The following is a 26,882-nucleotide window of genomic DNA, read 5'->3' on the forward strand; positions in this document are numbered from 1 at the left end:
TTTTTTTTTTTTTTTTTTTTTTTTTTTTTTTTGGGGTATCTGAGAGTTTATCATTTGGCTTATGTTTAGTGATTCCAGTACACATGGTTTCTTCAAATCTCATCCATCTCTCTCTCTTCTTTCTCTCTCTCTAGAATTTTCAAGAACACTGGGTTTTAAATTTCTGGGTTCATAGATTAAATTCGAGTGGCTATTACATAGTTCAAAGATTTTTAATAAATTTATTCCATTTAGATCTTCCGAAGCTTGTTCTTGTTCTTGTTTCTTGTTTCTTGTTCTTAGGTTTTTGTCTGTCTGTGTTCTGTGTTCGATCTGTTATTATCTCATGTGGAAACCTTAGGATTTTCAAAAACAAAAAAACCATTGTTATTTGTTCATAAACATTATGATGAAAGGTAGTTTTTTGTCTCAACAACAACAACAACTACTCATGGATCAAACTTTGTCCAATTTGACTTCTCCTTCTTCTCCCAATAACCAGACCCAATTTTTCTCTCCTCCTCCCCCGAAGCGGAAGCGGAATCTTGCAGGAAATCCCGGTAACGTTTCGTCTGATACCATGTTAAATTCTTATAATTTGACTCGTTTGAATTCTGGGTCATGGTAAATTTCCATATTCTAATTCATCTAGGTTTTTCGAGTTATCGAGTTATTTAGAATTGAATTTTGGTGAATTTGGATTCAGACCCAGATGCTGAAGTGATAGCGTTATCGCCGAAAACGCTCATGGCGACAAATCGATTCGTGTGCGAGATTTGCAACAAAGGGTTTCAAAGAGATCAGAATCTTCAGCTACATAGAAGAGGGCATAATCTTCCATGGAAGCTGAAGCAAAGATCAAACAAGGAGGTGATAAAGAAGAAGGTGTATGTTTGTCCTGAGCCAAGCTGTGTCCACCATGATCCATTAAGAGCTCTTGGAGACCTCACAGGAATAAAGAAGCATTTTTGCAGAAAACATGGTGAAAAGAAGTGGAAATGTGATAAATGTTCTAAGAAATATGCTGTTCAATCTGATTGGAAAGCTCACTCCAAAATTTGTGGCACTAAGGAATATAAATGTGATTGTGGAACACTTTTCTCGAGGTAATTATAACAAGTTTTAGTTAATTAACTACGGATGAGTCTCTGTAAATGCAATGACGGATCTATCATTTCAGTTTATTTTCCTATGGTACTGTTCTAACGGGTAACATGAATGTGTACTATATACTCTACACACAATCCATACGTGCAAGTATGGACTCACTAGTCAGTTCGCGGGTCACTTTTCATACTCTGAGAGCTCTTTAGGCCAGACACCCATTAAACTAGTGACCGTCACGGAAGCATTAGGTTAAATATAATGATCGTTTTCTTGCGATTATGCCATAATTGTGTTGGGAGGGAGTCTCGGTTGACTAATTTAAGAAATGATGAAGGGTTATCAACGAGCGTATGTGATTCCTAACAAATTTTTATTACTTTTGGTGCAGGAGAGATAGTTTTATTACACATAGAGCTTTCTGTGATGCATTAGCGGATGAAAGTGCAAGATCAGCCATGGAATTAAGCCCTCTAATCTCAAATTACAATAATTTACAAGAATTATTATTTAAACGAGGCTTTGGCGGCGGTGATAGTAGCAACAACGACGACAACAATCTGAAAACGGAAATCCCGTCGTGGTTGCAGCCAGACGAAATCTTCGTCGGGAGTACCCACCAAACCCTAAACCCTAACCCTAGTGGTTTAGTTCCTCCTTGTGTTTCGTCTCCTCATATATCAGCGACTGCGCTGCTTCAGAAGGCAGCTCAAATGGGTGCGACCATGAGTAGTCCCTTGATGGGAAGGACCCACGAGGTGGTTCACGTGTCTACAGGTTAATGATTCGAATAATTGTCATAATAATGATAATTATTAATTATTATTATTATTGAATTTAATAATGTGGTATTTTAATTTATAGGTAATTATGGGGAGATGGGTATAAGGTCACGTGAAGGAGGAATGGGCGTCAGTTGTAGTAGTATTAGTTGTTGTACTGATTATGGGAATAAAGCTGCGGCGGTTTCTGCGGCGGTTACTGCCACTGCTACGCCTTCTGGGCCGACCACTTTTCTTCATGACATGATAAATTCCCTCGCTTCTGCTTCTCATCCTTTCCATCAAGATTCCTCCGCCTTTAACGCCGCCGCAATCGCCGCCATGCACCACCACACCGCCGCCGGAAGAAGCGACGGTTTAACCAGAGATTTCTTGGGGCTCCGTTCACTTTCCCACGGAGATATTCTAAGCATTACCGGTTTTGGAAACTGTATTGTTCCCAATTCTGCCACTCTTCAGAGCCAAACCCAGAAGCCTTGGCAGGGTTAGATTCGTAAATTCACAACTTTTTTTTTTTTAATTTTATTTTTAATTTTCATGTAAGAAACTTAATGGAATGTTCGTAAGCTTTTAAGTAATTACCAACTCTTTTTTGTTTAAGAAGAATATTTAATTATATTGAAATATAATTAAATATATTGCGAGAGTTCTAGTTTAATTTGCTCGTTATAAGATTGGTAATGGAACGAACGAGAAGTGCACGAGCTATAAGATTGATTTTTTGGAGGTCTAATATTTGTTCTCGAAATTCTTTGTTTCAGTATAAAAGCAAACCCTCCAAATTAATGACCTACTATTCCGATCTCACAACGAACAGATCTCTCGATACACAAAAAATCTTTGTAGCTGCATATCAACTACGCTCAATATGCGAGATTTTGTAGTACTTGGTAGTGCAGCTATGCTGAGTCGGCTCTTATGCTACTAGCTCATAGGTATGCCGAGTAGGCTCCTCTACAACTTGCTTATGTGTCTATATGTGTATATAGCAACTTTGCCGCCCACTGCCACTAAATCACCACCCCCCCAAGTCAAACTGGTGCTTGTTGTTGCACCGGGGGCCGTTATACTAGGTGCTAAAGCATGGGTGTTTTGTATCCATTGAGCAAAGACGGGTTGTAATTGTATAGTGGTATCGGAAAACATATCTTGGGGACGCCCTAAAGCACTCATGGTATCATTATGAATTTGAGCCCTTACTTTATCTAATTTATCTAAATGGAATTGACCTGGGCTCCGGGGGGAGATGTAAGAAAAATTACCAACTTGACCCTTAGCCCTATATATATATATATATATATATATATATATATTTCTCGGTACAATATCATAACTTTGACCGATAGAGTATAGGTTCAAATTTTCACTCCTTAACCGACCAAACATAACAAAATTTGAAATATATATTTAAAAGTATACAACGAAGCAAAAGGTTTACATCATCTTCATTTCATAATTGACCGTTTTTAAGATTATTTAAAACATTTAGTTAATAACGTTTTACCCGTAAGTAGTTGTTTCTTCGCTCGTAAGTTACTTTTGTGTAATTTAGGTTCGAGAATAGGGAATAACCTAACATGTTTCGAATAATCTTGATCGGTAAAAATATTTTAACGATCATTCATGTAAACAAACGCTACTCGAGGATTATATTACAAAAATGGTATATAATTATTGAAAAAAATATTAAGAAAAGAATTTGTATGCAATGAAAAAAGGATAGAGAAGACATTTCACTAACCTGTGACTATGAGAGAGCGAAAGGAAATAATACCAAATATGTGTATTGATGGAAAATGCGTAAATAAAAGGATATTTAACATTTTTGTAATTTCTTCATAAGGTGGGATTAAATTTCTATTTAATTATTATTTATTTTAATTGATGTTTTTTTTTATTTACATTATTAATCATTGAAAAATATTTGAGAAAAAACCGGGATTATTTTAGCATTGAGATTCTTTCGAGGGTGACTCAATGTCTTCTCGATACCAATGAATGTTTAGACATCGATGCTACAAGTATTGAGATTCTTCTAGGGTGACTCAATGTCTTCTCGATGTCAATGAATGTTTAGACATTGATGCTACAAGCACGCATGCAGCCATTTGGTATGTAGCATCGAGCCGTTGATTTTTCATATGTGCTCGTTTCTTTATTTGGTGTTACATTAAGATATTGAGACTGTCTATTAATATATCTTACTATAGATGTTTTTTAGGTGGTCAAAGAGATCATTTTTTTTTAAACACAATTCATTTGGAATATTAAGAGAAGTCAGTTGAATAAAGTCATTTAGTATCAACATCAAAGAGATTTTACGAATGAATAACGACACTAAACGGTTGAGTTTAGTGTTCATGAGAGAGAGAATTTTTGGTAATGAAAAATAAAAGCTCACAAGGAATGGTTGACGAGAAAGTAAATAAGTGAAACTTAATTATAATTTTAACTTTTATAGTTTTGATATTGTAGTTGATGAGTAGAGGTAAGATCGATTTGAAGTTTGAATCTTCACCTCACATATTTATTAGGGATATACATGAAATTTCAGGTTGGTTGGACGGTGATCTGAATAACCCGAGTAGAGTTTATAATCCAACCCGACTCTATTTTCAAGTTGTGTTGTTCTTTTTTAAAAATATCTATTTATCCCCCATAGATAATAGATTAATAACTAAAATATCATAAAACTTAAATATCAAACATTAACGAGACACAAATGTATGCGTCAAATATCCAAATATCTTTACCTTCCAAACAACAAGTAGAGTAAAGTTGAATTAGACTGCAAACCTATTTTTACGTAGTCAAGAACCCTGACCAAAAAAAATGTTAACCGAGTAGAATTTTAATTTTTTCAAAATTTCAACCTAACCCAACTAGTTGTATAATCGGGATGGTTCAGATTACATAACACCTAATCATAAAATAAAAAAAAATGCCATTCAAATACCTTCCTTTCTCTCTCTTGATCGAGTCTCCATCTCTCTCTTTGCCCTTGAAAAGATGCCCTTTCTATCCCTACTCGAAAAAGTAATTTCCCACATTTGATGGTAAGAATGATGATGATATGGTAGGGACAATGGTGGGATAATGGGCTGGGCTGGGATGGGCTGGGCAGGACTGTCCTGACCTGAACTGACCTGACCTGGCATGGCCCAACATTTGCACAGTTCCCAAACCCAAATGTCTTGTCCTTCCCTGTCTCTGTTTTTTTTTCCTTTTCTGCCTCCCAGGTTTCCTCAACTTTTTCCTTCTAAACAAAACTATGTATATATATATATATATATATATATATTTGTACCAAAAGCTGCAATGGTTTGTAGTGTTCTTTCTTAATGGTACAAACACAATCCTCAAAAAAAAAAAAAAAAAAAAAAAAAAAAAAAAAAAAAAAAAAAAAAAAAAAAAAAAAAAAAAAAAAAGAGAGGGATAGTTGACCTCAATCATTCTTCCTCCCTTTATGTTAATCATTTGGCCTTTTCTGTTTGATTCTTCAAATTAATCATTGATCCAAACCTAGAAATCCATTCATAGCCATTCTCTAAGATAAAGGAAAATGGATCACATGTCTTGGTTTTGTATACCTCCTCCTTTCCTGGACCACAGACTCACTTTACGACATTATCGAAATTATCAATGAAATGCAGAAACGAAGTCTGTTCAAAATTGTTTCACGTTATTAAACGTCGAGGAACAATACGACATTGTGACATAAAATCTAACCTGTGAGCTAAACAAAAACAGCCAGCTCCTTGTTATTTTGAGCACCATGACTTAAGGCTGGTTGGGTTGGGGGTCATTACAAAGAGGAAAAAAAAAAAAAGAAGGAAGAGAAAACGTACCAAAACATTATTGGGATTTGTTTGTTTGAGTGAACAGAGATTTGAGAAAGTGGAGAAGGTTTCATTGTGGAGAGTGTTGTTTAGAATCATCCTTCTGCTCCTGTTTTGATCCTGCCAAAGCAGCAGTTGCTGCTGCTGTCATGGCAGCTGTGGCTGCACCTATCTTTGCACCACCTGCAGCTTTCATCGCACCAGCAATTTTAGCAAACGCTGCAATTCCTCCAACAAGTACAGCTCGCAACGCAACAGTTGGTTTTACTGCCATGTTTTTCTTTTAGGTATCTGGAGTTTGCACAGTTGAGAAAATCTTAGGGATGGTAATGCTGAATTAACAGTGTGGTGACGTCAAAAGTTTTGAGTCTAAAGGTACAAGTTTATATAACTATTTTGCAACAATTATTGTTTGTACGAAGTCTCTCTCTCTAATACTAAATGTGAGATTCCACGTCCGTTGGAGAGGAGAACAAAGCATTCTTTATAAGGGTATGAAAATCTCTCCCTAGCAAATACAAGCCCGGAAGGGAAAGTACAAAGAGGACAATATCTGAATTCAGTGGATTTGAGTTGTTACAGAAAAATACAACTCTATCACAACAAATAACTAAAACTCAATGCAAGTACCCAGCAGTATTTTACCATAAAAGAGGCATTGATCTCCAGATATATTAAAAGGCTTTTGAGGTTCGCCTTGAGGCAAGACTTAACTTTTAGCCACGAGAATTACGCCTCTAGAAAAATACATACACCGAGGCTTAAAGTCTCTATGCTTCATATGAGGATTAAAATTCAATGCAAGTACTCAGCAGTGTTTTACCATAAAAGAGGTTTTGATGTTCCACCAATGTTTTAAAAGGCTTTTGAGGTTCGCCATGAGGCAAGGTGAACTTTTAGCCTTAAGATTTACGCCTCTATGAAAATACACTGAGACTTAAAGCCTCGGTGTATTAGTTTGCCTCCATTCTTAAAAAATATAAGGGTTTGAGCTGTAACCATTTGAACTATTACAATTCCTAACACCTAAGCTTTACAAACATTGAAGACAAAAAAATTATGGAATTAGGTGATCCTACCCCTTGCATTGTGCTTATTACCCATCTCTCTTCTACAAGCTTGTAGGATTATTTCCCCACCCAAAGCCGATATTGGGAGAAAACAAGAGTTATAAGTTAATAAATTTTGGTTGAATTACAAATTAGGTTATTGAACAACGAGAGAGTTATGAATAATAATCTTTAAAATGTTAAAAATGTGAAAAGTGTCTAAAATGTATCTAAGCTTTTAATGTTGTACGTCACAAGTTATTAAATTTTAAAAAAGTATTAAATAGGTTCGTTTGGCCCGTTATGTATCACCGTCTACTAGGGAGAGGTTTCCACACCCTTATAAGGAATGTTTCGTTATCCTCTCCAACTAATGTGGGATCTCACATTACTTTTACTTACCACCTTTTAAAATTAAGGATTTCATTTGATACAAATTTGAAAGCTTATGAACATATTAGACACAATATTAGAAGTTCAACATTAAGGTCCCCACATACCATCTCGCGCCCTTGTCACTAAGGCACCCTCACCCTTTGGCCATACTAGTTTACTTGAGTGAAACCCTCATATATGTGAATACTAGTTGCCATTGCCGATCATGCATTTCACGTCCTTCAATTTTGAACTAATTACACTCCTGAATATGTCAGTATGAAAAGATTATAAGACTGTTTTTCGTTCTCTAAAAACGTGTCGAGAATGTTGTTCATTCTCTATAATGTTCAAAAGACATGACACTATGAGACACTCAATATCAGCATGCTTCCATTTCTGCTTACACCACGGTTTGTTATTTCACTATCAAATTATTGATTAACCCTTTCATGGACTAAAATGCAAGTTAACAAGATTAAAGTAGTCCTCAGTTTCTTCATTCTCAACAACTATCCACGTCGAGCCCAATAAATATTTGTTAAAAGAACACTGAAAGAAGAATATAAATTTCATAGTCCAAGAAAAAGTGGAGAAAAAAGTACCAAATACTTAGCTTGCAGCAGCTGATCTCCCAAAAATATGAATTCAGAAGATTTTTGCACGCAATGGCTCTCTTTATCCGTCCTCCCTTGAGTAATCTTAAAAGCCAGCCTTCTACATATAAACTTAACATACAAATAGTGAGAAAATGAAATCAACAATTGACAGAAGGAAAATCAGCTCTAAATATCACAGAAAGAATTGAAAGAGTGGAATACTTTATCTTGTTCACCCAAGCCATTAGGTGTAAATTTAGCAGAATTCAAAGGGAGAAAGAGCAGAGAAGAATTAAAAAACGAGTTCCATCATTCGTTTCAATGTCGAAGCCGTAATAAATTTCGCAGAAATCAAAGGGAACAGAACGAAGAAGTGCTCTCTCGTCAAATTCACAGAGGGAGTGAAAAAACATGAACAATCACTAGCTTTATCAATAGCCATCAGTTTTAAGGTTCAAACACTCGTAATGTAATTTTCTCTTCAATTAATACAAATTTCTAAACCCTAAAATCGAGGGGAGTGATACAGTATAGCTAGAACATTAAATATATCATAACCCAATTAAGTTCTTTGAGTTCTGCCAAAATTGAACACAGAGGCAATGCCTAAGTACGAATTTCCATTCCCTGTCTCCATTACCTCATCCATATACTCATATTCAGCAGAACAATCATGAAAATGGACAAGAAACTCAGTTTAAAACAAATTAGATCTGAAACTGGGGTAACATACATACCAATGTAGCGTTAATCCGCTGAGCTCAGATGGTTGAGACTCAAATCAGAACGCGAGCATGAAGAATGAGAAAAGGAAAATAAAATACAGAGAAGAACCGGGGAATCGATAACCTGAGAGCCTGAATGGGGAACGGCGATTAACTCCGAGAAGGAAGGCGCCCAAAAATGGTAGCTGTGTTCACCCAATTCAAAACTTATTACCAAAATTAACAGTCTCCGTCTTTAAAAATGATATTTAAATTTGATTTCAGTTAAAGATATTTTTAAAAAATAATTAAAAAACAATAAAACAACCCAATTAACCGGTTGATTTGGGTTATGAACTCTTTTCAAGTTGCTCCAATCACACTTCTAATTTAAAAAAGATATTTAGGTTAGATTATGAACTTTGTTCGGGTTACTCGAATCATCAACCCAACTAACCCAAAATTTTCGTGCATCCACTGTGATATGGTTAAGTTACTTCTCATTTCCAAGAGTAAAAATTATAGCACGACTTTGAAAGATGCATCTTATTGATATTAATAGTAACTTCTAATTTTTCAAGTCTTTCTCAGTCACTCTATCATCATAATCACTTTCATTCGAATATGGTCTCGGTTCATTTATGTACTCTTATTTACTCAAATGTAACATGCCACTAGCTTCCACCTTGGTTCGTCCCTGAACCACATTTTACTAGGAGAGGTATTGCTCTGATATCATTTGTAACTCTCCATACCCCTGACCTTCTTCTCCATACCCATGTTTTGTCTCCATTCACATGCGTTCTAAAAAAAAATTCAGTACAGTTACTCTAAACAAATCACACTTCATTTTAGAGTTATTATAATTTGGCCACAAAAAATGAAGGCCCACCGTGTTAGTATATGTAGTAATTTCAATTTTTTTAAATCCTTTCTTATTCATTATCATTATCACTCTCTTATAAACGAAGCATCGATTCAGTCATGTTCCACTCATTTATATATAATCTTTAACCAAAGATTGGAGTATCTTAACCGACACCTAATAGAAATCTCTATCACTTCATTGCTCCAAAATCTTAAAAATATATATATATATATATATATATATATATATATATATATATTATTTTCTGAAAATTTTAAATGAAAAATAAGTTAAAAAAAAAAAAAAAAAAAAAAATTGGACCCCTAATTTTAACCACAAAAAGACAGGCCTCAACTCAAAACATTCCCTTCAAAATTCCTCAGTCTGACCANATTCAGTTGAGATCTGTCGTTTTCACATCCACCCATTTTCCCTCACTAAAATAATAATAATAATAATAATAATAAAAGAAATAATAAATAATAAAAAAGAAAGTAATTCCCTTAATTTCCCCCAAAATCCCCCAAATTTCAAATCCTCCGATTTCCCTCAGCCCATCCCATCGCATCCCCGCCGCAGCCGCACCTGTTATCTCAATACCTTCCATCTTCAACTACAACAATCTCTTTAACCCTCAAATGACCTCCATCCACCACCACCACCACTCTCCTCCCCACCACCACCTCTCCAAATCCACCTCCACCGTCTCCTCCTCCTCCTCCTCCACCGCCACCACCCAAGCCTGCGCCGCCTGCAAGTACCAACGCCGCAAGTGCGTTCCCGACTGCATCCTAGCCCCCTACTTCCCTCACCATCGCCAACGCCAATTCCTAAACGCTCACAAACTCTTCGGCGTTAGCAACATCACCAAAATCATCAAAAACCTCGATCCCTTCCAAAAGGAAGAGGCAATGCGCACCATTATTTTCCAATCCGACGTCCGATCCCTCGATCCGGTCGGCGGATGTTACCGCATCATTCGTGACCTTCAGCGCCAGATCCAGTACAGCAAAGCCGAGCTTGAAATGGTGCTTCATCAATTGGCGATTTGTAAGCACCAGGCTGCTGCCTCTGTTTCTGCCGCTGCGATTCTGGACGCGGATCATCCTATGAGTGGAGGATTTTCCGGAATCGAGAACCAATTTGTGGAGGAAGGATTTGTAATTGGGGAAAATGAAAATGCGGAGAGTTTAGACGACGAAGCGGCGGAGGTTTGGGGAATTCAGGCTTCCGAAATCTCGCCCTGTTCTTCCTTGAAATCCTCTATTCATGATTTTGATCATATCAATATTCATTATCATCATCAACAATTCGTTAAGTTTCATCCGGATCATCATCAGTTTCTTCATAAGAGGTCAGTTTCTTTTCTTTTTCATTTTCATTCTAAATTATAATTTTTAATGCTACAAATTATATATATATATCGATTGAGTCATCATATTTGGCGCCAACCTACGTTATGGATTTTATTTTATATTTTATTCCAAGCCTGGCCCATGACCATGGTCCATAAATAATCTAATAATCGTCAAACGGGTGTATTTTGCAAAGCTAGAGGTCCAATCCTGGATTTTACAAAACTAGAGTTACTGGTAGTGGGGAGAAATGGTTCCAACCCGGAGCTAGATTGAATTTGAAATTTGAAATCTATGATGATTACTCTTAGATCCCAACTCACTCCACAATTAACTCGATTATGACTAATCCGGATAAATAGTTTTAATCGGTAGTTCGAAATACAAAAAAAAAAATATATTCTATATAAATTTTTTTTGTAATTATTAATTTTCATAAGCAAAAGAATATAGCTTTAAAAATTTAAATTAAATTGTGCAGTGAGGAAGCAGGCATGGTGGAAATAGATAATGTGATATTGAAAGAAGACTCAGAGCCAATGCAAAATGATGGAGAGGTTGAAGGTGCAGTAAATAATTTATTTACTTTCCCAACCACCCTCTGATACTTACCTTCTTCTTCTTCTTCTTCAACCCATGCCCTTTTTACTTTTTATTTTAATTTTTTTTTATTTAGTCCTAAAGTATATATTTGAGAAAAAGGTGAGTGATATAGTTAAAAAGAGAAGAGGTAAAAAATTCAATTATTTTTACCTCTTCTTCACTTTAACCTTCTTCCAATGTTAATTTTTCATAGAAATTAATTAATGAAACCATTTTTTAATGTATTCACCTATTTTGCACAAGCACTTCAATTAATTAAATCAAATGTGAAATTAAAATTATAAATATTATATATGTCATATTAAAATTATTTACGTATTAAATAATTGATTTTTTTTAGCTATAAAAAACGGTTTTGCTCTTCATGGGTTTCTCCTATTGCATAGTCTCTCATCCAGACTGGTTGTCTCTTATTTCTCGCCTTATTCGAGCTAGGAGAGCTAGCTTAAGCTAATGAGCCAAAGGAAATATTTTCCTCTGCAGTATTTTCATCTGCCGCTTCTATCTCATAGAGTCTGTAAGCTTTTGACTCTTCACTAACTCCCAGCAAAACATAACTCCTCTTTTTGTCTCTGAATCAACTCCGAGCTCACGATATTGTTCTTCTTCCTTCCGCTGTAGCTCCCTCTAGAGCTAATCGTCGCTTAGCCTTTTCTACACTTCTCCAATTCTCTTCTAGCATTTTATCTAGCTCTTCTCTCTCTTTCCGTGCTTGTTCTTCTTTTTGTCTTGTAGCAGTAAGAGCGGCTTCTTTCTCTTTCTCAAACTGCACATCAACATCATCAAACAACTTCTTGCGACCTTCCTCTATTCGCATTTGTATTTCTAATTTAGTCTCGGTAGAGTTTAGCCTTTCTTCAACATTCTTCTGAATTAATTCTCCCACCCTCCTAGTTGCATCTTCTTCTAACTTCTTTTCGCCGTCACAAGTGACCTCTTTTATCTCCTCTGCTTTTGCTACCTCCGTCACCACATTCTGGAACTCCAAGTCTTCATATTCTATTTTCAAACATTTGTCAACCAATGACTCCATAGGCATGAACTGAGAACATGCTATTCGCCATCATTTGTGTGTTCATTATTAGGCCCCTTTGTTGATGATAGATTATGCAGGTTCCTTTGATTAGGATCACAAAGCGCTTCTCTTGTAGCTGCCCTATGCTTAGCAAATTGTTGGTGAGATTTTGGACATAGTAGACATTTGTCACAATTAGTGTGATACCTTCAACTTCGAATCTGACACTGCCTCTCCCTTCAACTGCCAATTTTGAGCTATTTCCCAATCTGATAGTGTGTTTGAAACTTTCATCAAGCTCAATGAACCATGTTTTGACCATGTCATATGATTTGAGGACCCGGAATCAAGAAACCAAATGCCTTCTCTTTCAACTTTACTTTTCTTTGTGCACGTCATCAATAGCAGTTCTTCGTCTTTGTCAAATTCAGCTTCTTTTTCTAAGCCCGGACATTCAAATTGGTAATGTCCTTGCTTTTCACATCGAAAACAGTTGATGGCCGACCGGTTCACAAAAGATCTACCTCTTCCCCGTCTCTTCTAGAGTAACCTATTCCTCTCTGAAATGTCCCTCTGCCTCTTCCTTGTCCATACCTTGGTACATTCTCCACCTGCAGAACCTGCTCTTCACTCCTCTTATCAATCACCACCTTTTGTTCATCGACTATTAATTGGTTAATGTCCTTGGATTCTTCAATTGAGCATACTACGAAGTTGAATTTATCTGTGAGACTTTGAAGTATTTTCTCAACAATTTTGACTCCGATATATTCTCTCAGCAATTCCTCATGTCATTAGGAATAGACAAAACTCTTGAAAAATACTCAGGAACACCTTCTCTTGCTTTCATCTCAAAGTTTCAAATGTTTTGCGAAGTCGTTGTATTTGGGCTCGCTTCACTCTAGCATTTCCTTGATAATTCTTTTCTCTGAGATCTTTGAGCCTCCTTCATCGATCTTCTTTTGATAGGCTGCACTTAGTGCTTCGTTTCCTTTTGGTTCCTCGAAACCAGATTAAACGATTTTCTTTTGCTGGGCTGCACTTAGTGCTTCGTTTTCTTTTGGTTCCTCGAAATCAAATTGAATAGCACTCCAAAATTCCTTGGAACGCAATGCTCGTAATCAAATGCGATAGATATGTAGGAACTCCAATGCTCGTAGTCTTCATTGAATTTAGAAACACATGGTGTAGCAAAGCTTCCTTGGTTGTAGTCTCCATCGAATTTAGCAACACATTTAGCAACACATCGACTCTTTCCATTGATTAGAGCAAAACCGTAACACCGTTCATTTTACGAGTTAAGAAACAAACTCAATCTTCTCGACTGTGTTGATCAAAATGTTGTAAGCTTATAAAACGAAAATGGTTCGTGGAAGAAGCGGATATCAAAAACAAATTTAATGTGATAAAATTATATAGCAAAAGAATTATCACCTATTAATTTGGAAATATGAGCCGACCACATGTTGTAATTAATACACGAAGCTGTAACAATAATTGAATTTATATACAAGGTAATAATTGCTTTTAATTTTGAAAAATAATCAATATTTCCATATTTCAACTGTCCAAAAGAACATCAATAATTGTTTTCAAATTGCAAGGACCACAGTTTCATAAATAATTTTTTTCACTATTTAATATTTAACATATGAATCTATTATCAAAATATTTTAAAATATATATAAATACAACATTTTATTACACATTTTGTCTTTTTACCACGAAGCTTAATAGAGATTTTTGAATTATCTAACTAGAACAGTTTCGATGGACAGTTCACTCATTTTTTACAGTTATGATTTCAGAAAATGATCTTGAATTGGGTCGATCACGTTTATTAAAAGTAGACGATAGAATGATTTTACTGGACAAAACTCATCTATACGTCAGTGTAACACGTACTGATATATATCTCATGGTTGTATTGTACTTTCCTCAAATGTAAAATGTGATACTCTATATAGTTGTTTGTAGAACATGAGCTCGAACATTGTTAAGGTCGGTGGAGCGAATCGATAAGGTGAATTGATTGAAATTAATATATATTTTTTAAACTTTGAGGGAGAAAATAGTCCAATTATAAAGATTAAAAAACGTCGGTTGTAGATTATGTGATAAAAGGAGTTAAAATCACCGACATAAATGACATAGAGAACACGTGTCGAGATGTGATTGAGCAGTGTCGTGGGGAAACGAGACAGCAGGTGGCAAATCAACTGCCAAATCTTTGAGGGCCGCCCTGCCCTAAGGTGGGTACGATATTTGTCAACATTCATTGGCTTTTTAGGTGCCGTTCGTTTATGCTCTATAGATTTATCCTTGAGCCATTTTTTATTTTTTAATTCTAAGGATTTTATTTTATTATAAATATTAAAAATAATATAAATATTTTAAAACAAATTATAAATTTTAAGGGCAGTTTTTATAATTTAGTCGTTTATTTTAATTTTTATAAATGTCATTTTAATATTTTATGGGTGTTTTTTAAATACAGTATTAACAATAAAAATATTTTTAATTTTTTAAAAAAGTTAGAGATATTAGTGAAACACTTTTTTTTATTATGGGAGGGTGAGCTATTCCTTAGTTCAGATGGTAGGCTGCAACTTGCTGACTAATTTAGGGAATGACGGTGAGCTTATAAACAAAAAATACTCTCTCTATTGATGTGAGGTTTTTTGGGGAGCTCAAAGTAAAGCCATGAGAGCTTATGCTCAAAATCGACAATATCATATCATTGTGGAGAGTCGTGTTCGTCTAACAAGCCATACGGCGGTGAATCCGTTCCCGGGCCTTGTACACATCGTCCATCACTATTAAAATTTTATATATATTTTTAGATAAAATACAAACTCTACTAGCATTTATATTAATTTAACCACTAATTTCTATTTTGAGTTTAAATATAATTTTGACTTAGAAATTTATGAACTTATAAAACAAAAAATATATATATATATATTTAAGGAAAGAAAGAATGAATGAAGAGCTTCTTCCCCTTTGTATCTCTTCATTTATATCTGTTCTTGTTTACAAAAGGAAGGAAAATAAACAAATTGAAGCTTAAATTCTCAATTTTGATTCGTTTTTTTTGCACTAATCTTAATGGGTTTAGTCTTATGAGGCCCCACAAGAAAGCAACGAACACAAATTTCAACGATTAATTTTCAAAACCCACTTAAATTCGTCGCCTAATTCTTCATTACTCGAGACAAATTCAACAACATTATTTATATGAACTTGCGGAAAATCACTTGGACGTTTGGCTGAATCGAAGTCCACCATTGCAATTTCAATCCATTTTTTAAAGCTTTCCACTACTTTTACCCAAAACCCTTTCTCTCTCTCTCTTGCTCGATTAAGTGTGTCTTCTAGTGGGTTTGGATTAATCGGATTGGGAAGAAGAAGCACTTTAATCACGGATGAGAAAAAGGGGGTGTTGTTTTAGTGTTGTTCTTAATGCTCTGATAATTCTAGAGCACAGTTTTCGTTTCATCTGTGTTTATTTTCCCATTGCTTTTACAGTACAATTTGTGGGTCTTCTTCATTTGTTTTTCGGAACTGCTCGGCTCTCGAGCTGTTACTCGTGGTGCCCATGTCGCTAATTCTTAAATTCTCTGATTCTTTCTGATTTCTCTCATTTTGAGCGGTTGAGTGCGGTGAAAAAAGAAAGAGATCTGATGAAAACTGCTGAAATTTCCTCTGCGATTGCGACTCTGATGGGGTTTCGATCGCTGTTTCTGCTTTTTGGGATTTGTTTTGCTGTTCGTTCTTGCTCTGTCTGTGAATCTGCAGGTAGTCAATGGGCTTCGTTTCCTTTGGTTTTTGTTTGATCTGATCGTTTAAGTTCTAGAAAACATCATTTGGGGATGAATTTGGATCTGGGTTTGATCTGGAATGAGATAGAATCTGTTGAATGATCACTTTTCTAGTATTAACAGTATGATTAGCTTCATGCATTGAGTGTTTGATCTTTAGATTTTTCTTATCATAGTTCTTTCTTACTTGCATCAAAAGTAGAAGTGACCAAACTATGCATAATCTACTCCATTTTGTGTTGCTTGCTCAGATTTTGCTGCTTTTTGTTCCATATTATGATCTTTCTGCTCTCATTTTGCAGTTATCGTTCCGAACGGGCGAAGCGAAGCGCGTTCTTCTCTCACAGGTGAAACTTTGAAACTCAGTTTGAGAATTTCTGTAAAACTAGCAACATCTGATCTCTGTGTTCACTATGAAGTAGTATAGTTTTATGATATACAGCGAAATCGAGCACCGAAAAAAGTATTGGAAGACATAAATCTCAAGCTAACTGAGTGTAGATTATAGTTTCTATGTTCTTCCTTTCAACTTTCTGAGCTATCAAATCTTGACAATGATCATATAAACAGTAACGTTTATTGTTCTTATGATGCAGCAACTCGATTAGACGATTCGAGTAGAGCTCCTAGCATTGCACTTCCACCTACCGTGCCTGCTAAGAAATGGGGGCATGGTCATGAATTTCGCCATTCAAGAAGGAAGTTCAGAAACAATGCTCCACGGCGTGGTTATCGTGCATCGACTCCGGAGAGTGGCCAGCAAGGTGGAGTCGAACGATATATTAATTTGTTTCTTGAATCTCATCCATTTAGATCTATGGAAGTATTCACTAGTGAAGTTTCAGGCCGTGCTGCTGTCTCTCCAATTCAATCACCATTACCATCTGCAACGAGAGGAAGGTCGCCAAGACCTGCGCCATCGCCAACGATTCCACCGAACCACTATTATAGTATGACAAAGAGAACCTAAACATTTTCTTGAACTATGATTTTCTCAAGGATGATGTTAACTTTATGATATGTTCATGCCTTGTTTATAACAGTGACCATTCCTGCTCCTACAATTTCTCCTATGGGTTCTTATAAGAAGAGGAAGAAGAGCATGCCACCATCACAAGTTATGATGCTACCACCCCCACCTCCTAATGGGGGTAGGCATACACTTTTCGCTCGGTATTTCGTATTGAGTTATCGGAAATGTTTCCACGTTATGATAACCATATACTTTGTGTTCCATACTTGTAGATTGTGCGATATCATGTACCGAACCACTGACCTATACACCTCCCGGGACGTTGTGTGGGTGCGTGTGGCCAATTCAAGTCAAAATCAGTCTTGATGTTGCAATATATACGTTTTTCCCTCTGGTTTCGGAGCTGGCAGAGGAAATTGCAGACAGTATTGGTCTGAACCATAGCCAAGTTCGAATTATGGGAGCTGATGCTGCTAGTCAGCAGTTAGAAAAAACGACCGTCCTCATCAACTTGGTTCCGAGAGGACCGAAATTCAATGATACCATGGCATTTTCGATATATCACAAGTTTTGGCACAGAAAAATATCCATTAACGCTTCGTTATTTGGTCGATATCAAGTCCTGAATGTCAAATATCCAGGTTATCTCTTGATCCTTCATCTTTTGGTTTTGCATATTAAAAGATTACACCAGTGGATGTGGATAAATGAATTTACTGCCTTATTCATGTGATTTGTGGGATTCCACATCGGTTGGAGAGGGAAATGTAAGGGTGTGAAAACCTCTCTCCAGTAGACGCATTTTAAAACCGTGAAGTTGACTGTGATATGTAACGGGCCTAAACGGATAATATCTGCTAGTGGTGTGCTTAGAATGTTAAAATGATACCAGAGCCAGACACTGGACAATGTGTTAGTGAGAACGCTGGGCCCTTAAGGGGGTAGATTGTGAGATCCCACATTGGTTGGAGAGGGGAACGCAAGGGTGTGGAAACCTCTTCCCAGCAGACATGTTTTAAAACCGTGAAGCTGACGGCGATACGTAACGGGCTAAAATGGACAATATCTATTAGCGGTGGGCCTAGGCTGTTGCATTTTTTGTCCTGCCGTTCTCATTGATTGATACTTCAAATGAAGCGTACACGGTCTTGTTGGATTAGTTGTTCTAAGACTTAAGTAAAAAATTATGCATCATGAAATTCTTCAACAATCTCAGGGGCATATTTTTATGTCCTTGAAGCATCTGAGAAGCTTCAAGGGAGCTTCCTAAAATTCAACAATGTTTCTTTTCTGATAAGCTCTAGCTTATGCAGGTCTTCCGCCGTCTCCTCCGTTACCTCCTTCAGGTACTTCCTCCATTAACGATGGCTTGAACACGAGCAATACTAATATTGGAAATGCTATAAAACCTTTGGGAGTCGACGTGCCAAGAAGAAGGAAAGAAGGGCTTAGCGGAAACATGATCGCCGTGATTACTATATCGTCGTTCACTGCCTTTGTTATGTGTGTTGGACTTGCTTGGCTTTGCCTGTTGAGATGCAGAGTGTTTGCACATCAGGCAGCACAAGTTCCGCAAAACTTGATAGCCTCACCTACAAAACCATCAGGTAAAAGCTATTCAACCAAATTCTTCTTAATAATGTTCCCTTATTAGGGTCTGTACTTGTTTAGTCCTGAACTGAGTCATTTCTACAGGCACTGCTGGATTAATGATGGCTGGAAGTGAACCTGGTTCTTCATCCCTGCCTCTCGATGCCGATCCTATGACGTATATAGGAGCTGCAAAGAACTTCACCTTGAAAGATATGAAGAAAGCTACCTACAACTTCGATGTTGCAAGAATATTAGGAGAAGGTGGCTTTGGAATTGTTTACAGTGGCAGTTTGGATGATGGAAGGGAAGTGGCTGTGAAGGTTCTCAAACGACATAATCAACACGGTATTCGGGAATTCTTGGCCGAAGTCGAGATGCTGAGCCGTCTACACCATAGAAATCTAGTTAAATTGATTGGTATCTGTACAGAAGATCAGATTCGCTGCCTTGTTTATGAATTGGTTCCGAACGGAAGCGTCGAATCGCATTTACATGGTAAGCAACTTTTTGCAAGTTCGGAAATGGGATCGTCGAATCGCATTTGTTCTTGGTTGAAATAGGTGGTTTGACATTCATATCCAAATTGTTCTGTGTGATTTCAGGCATTGACAAGTTAACTGGTCCTCTTGACTGGGATGCTCGGATGAAGATTGCCCTTGGTGCTGCTCGTGGCCTAGCCTATTTGCACGAAGACTCTAATCCTCGAGTTATTCATCGAGATTTCAAAGCTAGCAACATCCTGTTGGAATATGACTTCACACCGAAAGTTTCAGATTTTGGATTAGCTAGAACTGCACTAGAGGAAGGAAACAAGCACATCTCAACCCATGTCATGGGAACTTTTGGGTAAAAATACTACTTTCTGTCATGTAATTTCTTCAAGTTCATTTACTTTTCACCTAACATGTTACCTTCTGATTTCCAGTTATCTAGCTCCAGAGTATGCAATGACGGGGCACCTTCTTGTAAAGAGCGATGTCTACAGCTATGGTGTTGTCCTTCTCGAGCTACTTACGGGAAGAAAACCAGTTGACTTGTTGCTTCCACCGGGGCAAGAAAATCTTGTTGCTTGGGCTCGACCGCTTCTCACGAGCAAGGAGGGGTTAGATGTAATTACAGACCCAGCTATTAAGTCTGATATCTCTATTGATAGCTTGGCCAGAGTAGCTGCAATTGCTTCTATGTGTGTGCAACCCGAAGTGTCTCACAGACCATTTATGGGCGAGGTTGTTCAAGCTCTAAAGCTTGTTTGCAATGAGTTCGAAGAGACAAATGAGGCAGGTTCACAAAGTTACAGCCGAGACGAACTTCTAAGTTACATGGATAGTAAATTTGGAGGAATTTCAGGGGAAATACTAAACGCTACCGACACCTTGCACCCGTTTCCTTCAAAAAAAGAGACAAATGTAGGACTATCGGCATCGGATTTGATCAGCGCATCTGCAAGATTTGAAGGACAGGAATTAGTTTCCTTGAGATGGCATACATCAAACTCAGAACCCTTGAAAATGGGAAGGAAAGGGCAGTTCTGGCAGAAACTAAGAAGTTTATCACGAGGCAGCATCAGTGAACATGGCTTTTCTTCTAAATTTTGGCCTGGATTTCGTTAGTTTATGTTTATTCATCTCTTGCAACGCAACATCTTGAAGTTCAAATCAATTGCATTTCTGAGGCCTTTAATATTGTGGCCATCTTTCTAGGTCAGTTCTTGGAGTATTCATTTCAACATCACTGACACAAGTAATGAGAAAGTCAAGGCCTGAGAAGAGGTAAATCAACACTAATCTAATGAAATTTAAAGACATCAGTGAAGCAATAATTGAATGCATAAAACAAGTTAGATATTCCACTTAAAGTTATCAAAATCACAAAGCTATCCATACACAACTGCAGATGCACAATCACTAGAATCTAGCTCAAACATAAAGAAAAAGTCTAGTCTTCCAGTGCATCCAAAGAATGAAAACTCATAAACTATCAAAATTATACAAAACAAATCGTAGCCAAGTAGCTGAAAGAGAGTATATATAAAGAATACTTATCATCTTGAAAAATTTGTAATTCCATACCAAGCCAGAGGTGCGCATGCCCACCGTTCTTTAATAATCAACTCACCCAGATCATACCTTCACTAACAAGTAACACAGCTTGTAATTTTTTGTAGTCTTTATGCTTCCGACATTCCAGATTTCTTTCCCAATCTATCCATCAAGATTTTCAGGCCCATGTACCTGCAAACACAAAACAGGGTATCCATTTGTAATTAGTTGCTGCTTATCAACTTTCTTCTTTGAAAGAGAGTTTGCCAACAAACAGATGTTCATTATTATACCTTCCCATCATCATAACAGTAGCTTGAGGATTGGTGCCGGGGGACTTGCTGAGTGTCGAACCATCGACAATGCGCAGTCTAGTTACTCCGAGGACTTTAAGGTCATGGCTCACCACCTTGTCCACTAGACACCCTCCATGGTAGTGCCATATTGTGATCACACTGTCTTTGCAGAATTGCTCCAGGGACTTGGTGTCATTGCTATGCTTCGGTATGAGATTGATGTTGGCCTTTACACTAATATTAAGTAGTCTTTCTAATGTTTCCTCGTCACATTGTGTGAAGTTTGTGAAGTATTTAGAATCCACGATCTTCGTAAGCATGCGAACTCCTTCGACACATCGGTGAAGATCATATGGATGATGAAAGTAGTTGAAGGTCACAGAAGGATTGTCGTCGACATTAGTGTTGATCAAGCTTAATTGTCCTTTCGAGATTGGATTTGCTATTTTTCCTAGGACGAAACCTCCTTTAAATGCCTCGTGGGGTAAGTCTCGTTTAGTATTAATGTAAGCTTGAATAGCTTCAGGCGTTCTCTGTTTTGGAGGAATGGTGGATAGCTGCCCAATCTGGTTAAACCCACAAAATAAGTATCATGCATCTACTAACATACTTCAAATCTACTTTACTCATGTGCAAAGGTAACTCAGTTTAACTCGAATAAACTCAAATGAGAATTTTTATATGAATGACCTAAGAAATGGATCAAGTTTTTCAAGAACAAAATGAACGTTTGTATATTTATTATGAAGGGAAAACAGAGATGTTAAATTTACCTCAGCCGACATCAAACCATGGTGACAGTGAATACTTTCATCCGACTGTCCAAAACCACTGCTAGATTCAATATAAACACCAAGCTTGGTGATTCCCACTGCTTGTATAAGTGACTGCTGAACTGGTCTATTGCTTGGAACAAAAATGGCGTTCATAGGGTTATCAGCCATGTCTTTTCCAACAAATTCATTGTCAAGAACCACGGAGATGTTCCACTTTTCAAGATCAGGCCTCGGACCAATTCCACTGAGCAGCAGCATTTGTGGAGTCCCAATTGCTCCACTGGACAATATTACTTCACTCTCACTGTTGCTCGATAGAAGAACTTTGTGTTCATTACCAGTTTCATCCCTGAAAACAACTCCAATTGCCTTCGGTTTCTTACCTGTAGTGGCCAATTCAAACCATATATGAAAGTGCTGATGACTTAAATAAGATCCTCAACATCAATTCTCATGTTTTTAAGATCACATTGAATGTTTAAACTAAACAAAGATCTTACTAAAAGTATAATAAATGCCAGTAATTGTCTGCATTTCATCCTAATTTCTCAACCAATTAAGCAAAACTAGAACAGATATCCTCAGAACTCCATGACTTGGATAACGAATGGGCGAAAACAAAATCACGAAACCGATGAATGCGAGAGAAAGAAGCAAACGAACCGTCAGTGGTGTAAAAAATGAGTCGTTGAACAGTGGCATGAACCAGAACCGTAAGTTTATCGGGATTTCCCGAAGCTAAGAGCTCAGCGGTGGTGTGACGGCGGCCGGAACCGTCGAAAATGGTTCCGCCGACTTTAGTGCCGTAGAGATGATCGTAGGTGAAGCCATTGAACGGCGAAATACCGACGTCCAGTAGACTTTGGGTGAAAGCGTTCTGCCAATCGGCGAGGTTGGGGCGGTGAACGATTTGCTTCTCCACCCATGAGTATGATTCGTTCACAAGCTTCTCGTCCCAACCTACTTTGTTTATGAATCTGCCAAATCCCACTAATCAATTTCCTTCATTAAACTCTATTTTGTTACTCCAATTTTTATTTATTTAATTGTATTCAAAATTTGGTATCATATGTCTCCCTCGTATTCCTTAATTATAAACACACGATAATTTTCTAGATTAAGGGATAGGTGACTTTCATCCTGGTGGTTAAAAAAAAAACTTTTTAACTTTTCTAAAAATTTTAAATTAGTTTCTAAAATTTTTAATTTTTTTTATACTTTAAAATATTAAAAAAAAATTCAAAAATAGTGTTAGTAATACGTTTAAAAACACATTTATAAACTTTCAAAAAAAAAAAAAAATTATAATTATACAGACTTTTGTGTATTTTTATTTTTAAAAATTAATTTGTTAATCTCAATTAAATTATTTTATAATGTTGGAAGTATATTTAGTGTACATTAATAAAATGGGGTGGTGAGTGGGGTAGGTGAATTTTGTTATTAAATGGACCATCTCTAAATGGGTCCCACTATACCTGCCTTTTAATTTTTTTTTTTTTTTTTTACCAACCTTCAAGTTATTGTTATTATTTTAGAAAATTAGGTAGTTATATTTTCTATTAAAAAGCTTATATAATTATTTTTAGAAAATATTATTCATTGGGTTTCATTTCTTTTTTCTTTTTGTAATTACAATAAATTTAAATTATTTTTGAGAAAAAACAAGAAAATGAAACAAATTAGGAAGAATTTTTTAAACAAAAAAATATAAATTATTTTTAATAAGCTATAGATCCATATAATAATTGTCATATAATTAAGACATAGAAATGAAAATGAATAGTAATGAAAATTAAAAAGAAAGCTTTTTTAGTTCGTTTTTTTTTAATTAATTTATGTGCATAATGGAAGCCTATAAAATTATTTTTTGTGTAAATTTTTTAAAAACAATAAAAATAAAAATAATTTTGAAAAAGGGGAAAAAAAGGGCGCGGAAATTAAACTACCTTGCGCTTGCTCTGGTATAGAAGCCTGCATTAATGGCGGAACCACCACCCAAAATCCTAGCTCTCGAATTGATTACTCCATCCGTCGAAGCGAAGAACTGAGACGCCGAGGTCGGAGAAGTGTCGGCGAGGCCGATGTGGAAGTTTCGAAGGAAAGACACATTCGCATTCGTGAAAGGAACGCCGCCTCTTTCCAGTAGCAGCACGCTGAAGTTCTGTGACAACGTCGCCGCCAATGGACAGCCGGCGGTACCACCGCCGACGATTATATAATCGTAACCTCCCTCTCTCTCATGGCCATCGCGATAGAAAGAGCTAGCGCGCTTGATGAACGGGTATCTCGATTTCACCCAATTTTCTCTACCTGCACTTGTATAGATTTTTCATTTGCTTGTTAGATTTGGGAAGAATAGGTTATTTTGGTGAAGAGAAAGTGCTCAAAACTTTGTGTTTCCGTTTTGTGAGTCGATTAGGGCAAGGAAAATGAGAAAACGGCGATTCTTTCTCTCTAGAACCCTAGAAAATTGAACCCTAACGATCATAGATGCTACTCTGTTTTGAAGATTTTGAGGAGAAACTTTGTAACTGAACAGAATCGAAACAGAACTTTGATTGTTGATATTAGTTACACTAAAATTGAAGATTTGAGGAGAAACATTGTAACAGAACAGATTCGAAACAGAACTTTGATTGTGGATATTAGTCACACTAGAATTGAAGATTTGAGGAGAAACTTTGTAACAGAACAGAATCGAAACAGAACTTTGATTGTTGATATAGTTACACTAAAATTGAAGGTATGAGAGAACCAACCTTGACAAGAAGAGCGAAGAACAACAAGGAAGAGAAAGAGGTTCACAGCCCCAACCAACGCCATTGAATTGCAGAAAAGGAAAATGGAAGCTGCTTCTTCGAAATCAGAGTAGTGGATGATCTCTTAGATTGTGTGTGGATCGCAGATTTAAAGACGAAGAACAGATCCCAAGAAAACACATGAATCTGGTAAAGAGAGAAATTGAAAGAGGAAAAACAAGAGATTTGTAATATAGTTACTGTATATGCTTATTTAATGATGAATTGAATGATACAGTTGGAGCTTTGGATGGATGGGTGTGCTGGTGGATCGTTGGATGAGGTCTTTTGAGGTCTGACCATGGCCGTTCATGGATGCTACTAGAACATCGCTCATTCACCTGTATGGGTACGTATATTTATTGCGTTGGTAGCTTCCAGTTGACATGGCATGGTTTTATTTAAATTTTAATAAATTTTATAATTAATTATTTTTTAACCGTTTTTAAAATATACATTGAAATAAAAGTTTTACATACTTTTATTAAAAAATAAAAATAAATAAATAAAGACATCCAGAGTAATTTGCTGAAATTCAAGCAATAAAAAATCGTTAAATTTCATGAGGATTGGGCTGAATTATTCCTGTTGTTTTTTTTTTAAAATAAAAAAAAATATATCATTTAAATAAACTGAATTATTTTAAAAAATACTGTTTTTATCAAGAACCCCTTTAATTTCTATCATAATGAACACTTTTTTTTTTCTCCTTTAAATGCCTTAATCATCAACCACATCCATCCAACCACCAACACAAATGTTTAACCATCCTTCTTTGCCGTCCTATAGTTTGTACGCCTTGCATATGGATTAATCGGAAGGGTACAAGCTGTAAATCCTGCGTGGGGTGTTGAAGGGTTTGATCCTTTTGTTCCGGGCGGAATAGCCTCTCATTATATTGCAGCAAGTACATTGGACATATTAGCGGGTCTATTCCATCTTAGTGTTCGTCCGCCCCAACGTCTATACAAGGGGCCATCGTGTTTCCACCGTGTAGTAGAAGCAGCACTGCTGGTAATAAACTCCTAACCAAACTGTTTTATGTTTTATGTTTTTTTAAAAAATTGCATTTAAAATAGTTGGGGGTGAGAATTGTGATGGTTGGGAGAGAAGTCCTCCAACCGCTAATGAATTTATAAGGAGAGAATACATTTTCATTGCTATCAAAGACCTTTTCGGAAAATCAAAAGTAAAACCATGAGAGCTTATGCTCAAAGTGGAAAATATCATACAATTGTAGAGAGTCGTGAGTCTGAACATGGTATCAGAGCCCTGCTCTTAACTTAGTCATGTTAATAGAATTCTCGAATGTTGAACAAAAGGTGTATTTTGCGGACCCAGCGCGTTTTAGTAGGGCGATTTCGAAATCAAGCGGTTTTTTCGCACAGTAGCGAAAAAATTATTTCTTGGCATTGGGGTGGGGAATGCCCCCACTCGATGGTTGGGAGCCGAATTTTGCGGAACCGGCACGCTCTCGCTTGCGTTCAAGTAGGGCGGTTTCAAAATCGAGCAATATTTTCGCACGGTAGCGAAAAAATTATTTCTTGGCATTGGGGTGGAGAATGCCCCAACTCGACGGTTGGGAGCCGAATTTTGCGGAAACGTTGCGTTCTCGCTTGCGTTCTATAGGGTTGTTCCGAAACCGAGCAGTTTTTTCACACGGTAGCGAAAAAATTATTTCCTTGGTATTGGGGTGGGGAATGCCTCAACTCGATGGTTGGGAGCCAAATTGTGCGGAACTGGCGTGTTCTCGCTTGCGTTCTAGTAGGGCGGTTCCGAAATTGAGCGGTTTTTTCGTACGGTAACGAAAAAATTATTTCTTGGCATTGGGGTGGGGACTACCTTAACTTGATGGTTGGGTGCCGAATTTTGCGTTACTGGCACGTTCTCGCTTGCGTTCTAGTATGGCGGTTTCGAAACCGAGTAGTTTTTTCGCACGGTAGCGAAAAAATGATTTCTTGGCTTTGTTGGGGTGAGGAATGCCCCAACTCGATGGTTGGGAGTTGAATTTTGCAGAACCGGCGAGTTCTCGCTTGCGTTCTAGTAGGGTGGTTCTGAAATTGAGCGGTTTTTTCGAACGGTAGCGAAAAATGATTTCTTGGCATTGGGGTGGGGACTGCCCCAACTTGATGGTTGGGAGCCGAATTTTGCGTTATGGGCGCGTTCTAGTAGGGTGGTTCTGAAACCGAGCGATTTTTTCGCACGGTAGCGAAAAATATATTTCTTGGCATTTGGATGGGGAATGAGCCAACTCGATGGATGAGAGTAGAATTTTGCGGAGCTGACGCGTTTTAGTAGGACGGTTCTGAAA

The 26,882-nt window shown here is 36.9% G+C and overlaps 5 protein-coding genes and 2 long non-coding RNA genes across 9 annotated transcripts; 4 read left to right on the top strand and 3 right to left on the bottom strand.

Annotated features, from left to right (window-relative positions):
- Positions 1 to 48: 48 nt before the first annotated feature.
- Positions 49 to 2,497, top strand: LOC111494400 (protein indeterminate-domain 11-like). 2 transcript variants are annotated; one of them, XM_023144336.1, is made up of 4 exons: positions 49 to 539; positions 686 to 1,085; positions 1,475 to 1,860; positions 1,948 to 2,497. In XM_023144336.1, the coding sequence occupies exons 1-4, from the start codon at positions 386 to 388 to the stop codon at positions 2,352 to 2,354; spliced, it is 1,347 nt and encodes a 448-aa protein (XP_023000104.1). In that variant the 5' UTR covers positions 49 to 385; the 3' UTR covers positions 2,355 to 2,497. The 2 variants fall into 2 exon arrangements, with proteins under 2 accessions (XP_023000104.1, XP_023000105.1); XM_023144337.1 differs by having other exon boundaries at positions 692 to 1,085.
- A 3,029-nt stretch (positions 2,498 to 5,526) lies between these two features.
- Positions 5,527 to 8,659, bottom strand: LOC111494674. 2 transcript variants are annotated; one of them, XR_002720201.1, is made up of 3 exons: positions 8,577 to 8,659; positions 7,734 to 7,845; positions 5,527 to 5,995 (listed from the first exon to the last, which is right to left on the bottom strand). It is a non-coding gene; the product is annotated as an uncharacterized LOC111494674 (long non-coding RNA). The 2 variants fall into 2 exon arrangements; XR_002720200.1 differs by having other exon boundaries at positions 8,465 to 8,653.
- A 1,278-nt stretch (positions 8,660 to 9,937) lies between these two features.
- Positions 9,938 to 11,259, top strand: LOC111494882. The gene is made up of 2 exons (XM_023144868.1): positions 9,938 to 10,653; positions 11,136 to 11,259. Exons 1-2 carry the CDS (start codon positions 9,938 to 9,940, stop codon positions 11,257 to 11,259), a joined length of 840 nt encoding a protein of 279 aa, XP_023000636.1.
- A 587-nt stretch (positions 11,260 to 11,846) lies between these two features.
- On the bottom strand, positions 11,847 to 12,290 carry LOC111494883 (uncharacterized protein At1g10890-like). The gene has a single exon (XM_023144869.1). The coding sequence runs from the start codon at positions 12,288 to 12,290 to the stop codon at positions 11,847 to 11,849; it is 444 nt and encodes a 147-aa protein (XP_023000637.1).
- A 3,137-nt stretch (positions 12,291 to 15,427) lies between these two features.
- On the top strand, positions 15,428 to 20,363 carry LOC111494585 (receptor-like serine/threonine-protein kinase ALE2). Its single transcript, XM_023144548.1, has 10 exons — positions 15,428 to 16,070; positions 16,396 to 16,440; positions 16,690 to 16,857; positions 16,939 to 17,043; positions 17,137 to 17,244; positions 17,339 to 17,707; positions 18,380 to 18,673; positions 18,762 to 19,154; positions 19,262 to 19,505; positions 19,585 to 20,363. The coding sequence occupies exons 1-10, from the start codon at positions 15,956 to 15,958 to the stop codon at positions 20,267 to 20,269; spliced, it is 2,526 nt and encodes an 841-aa protein (XP_023000316.1). The 5' UTR covers positions 15,428 to 15,955; the 3' UTR covers positions 20,270 to 20,363.
- Positions 20,364 to 20,478: 115 nt separating this feature from the next.
- On the bottom strand, positions 20,479 to 24,667 carry LOC111494606 (protein HOTHEAD-like). The gene is made up of 6 exons (XM_023144581.1): positions 24,533 to 24,667; positions 23,720 to 24,083; positions 22,434 to 22,747; positions 21,768 to 22,153; positions 20,992 to 21,560; positions 20,479 to 20,890 (listed from the first exon to the last, which is right to left on the bottom strand). The coding sequence occupies exons 1-6, from the start codon at positions 24,594 to 24,596 to the stop codon at positions 20,827 to 20,829; spliced, it is 1,761 nt and encodes a 586-aa protein (XP_023000349.1). The 5' UTR covers positions 24,597 to 24,667; the 3' UTR covers positions 20,479 to 20,826.
- LOC111494676 lies at positions 23,970 to 24,730 on the top strand. Its single transcript, XR_002720203.1, has 2 exons — positions 23,970 to 24,054; positions 24,517 to 24,730. It is a non-coding gene; the product is annotated as an uncharacterized LOC111494676 (long non-coding RNA).
- The last annotated feature ends 2,152 nt before the right edge of the window (positions 24,731 to 26,882 follow it).

Source organism: Cucurbita maxima, unplaced genomic scaffold (assembly GCF_002738345.1).
Source record: "Cucurbita maxima cultivar Rimu unplaced genomic scaffold, Cmax_1.0 Cma_Scf00020, whole genome shotgun sequence".
Classification (NCBI taxonomy): Eukaryota; Viridiplantae; Streptophyta; class Magnoliopsida; order Cucurbitales; family Cucurbitaceae; genus Cucurbita; species Cucurbita maxima.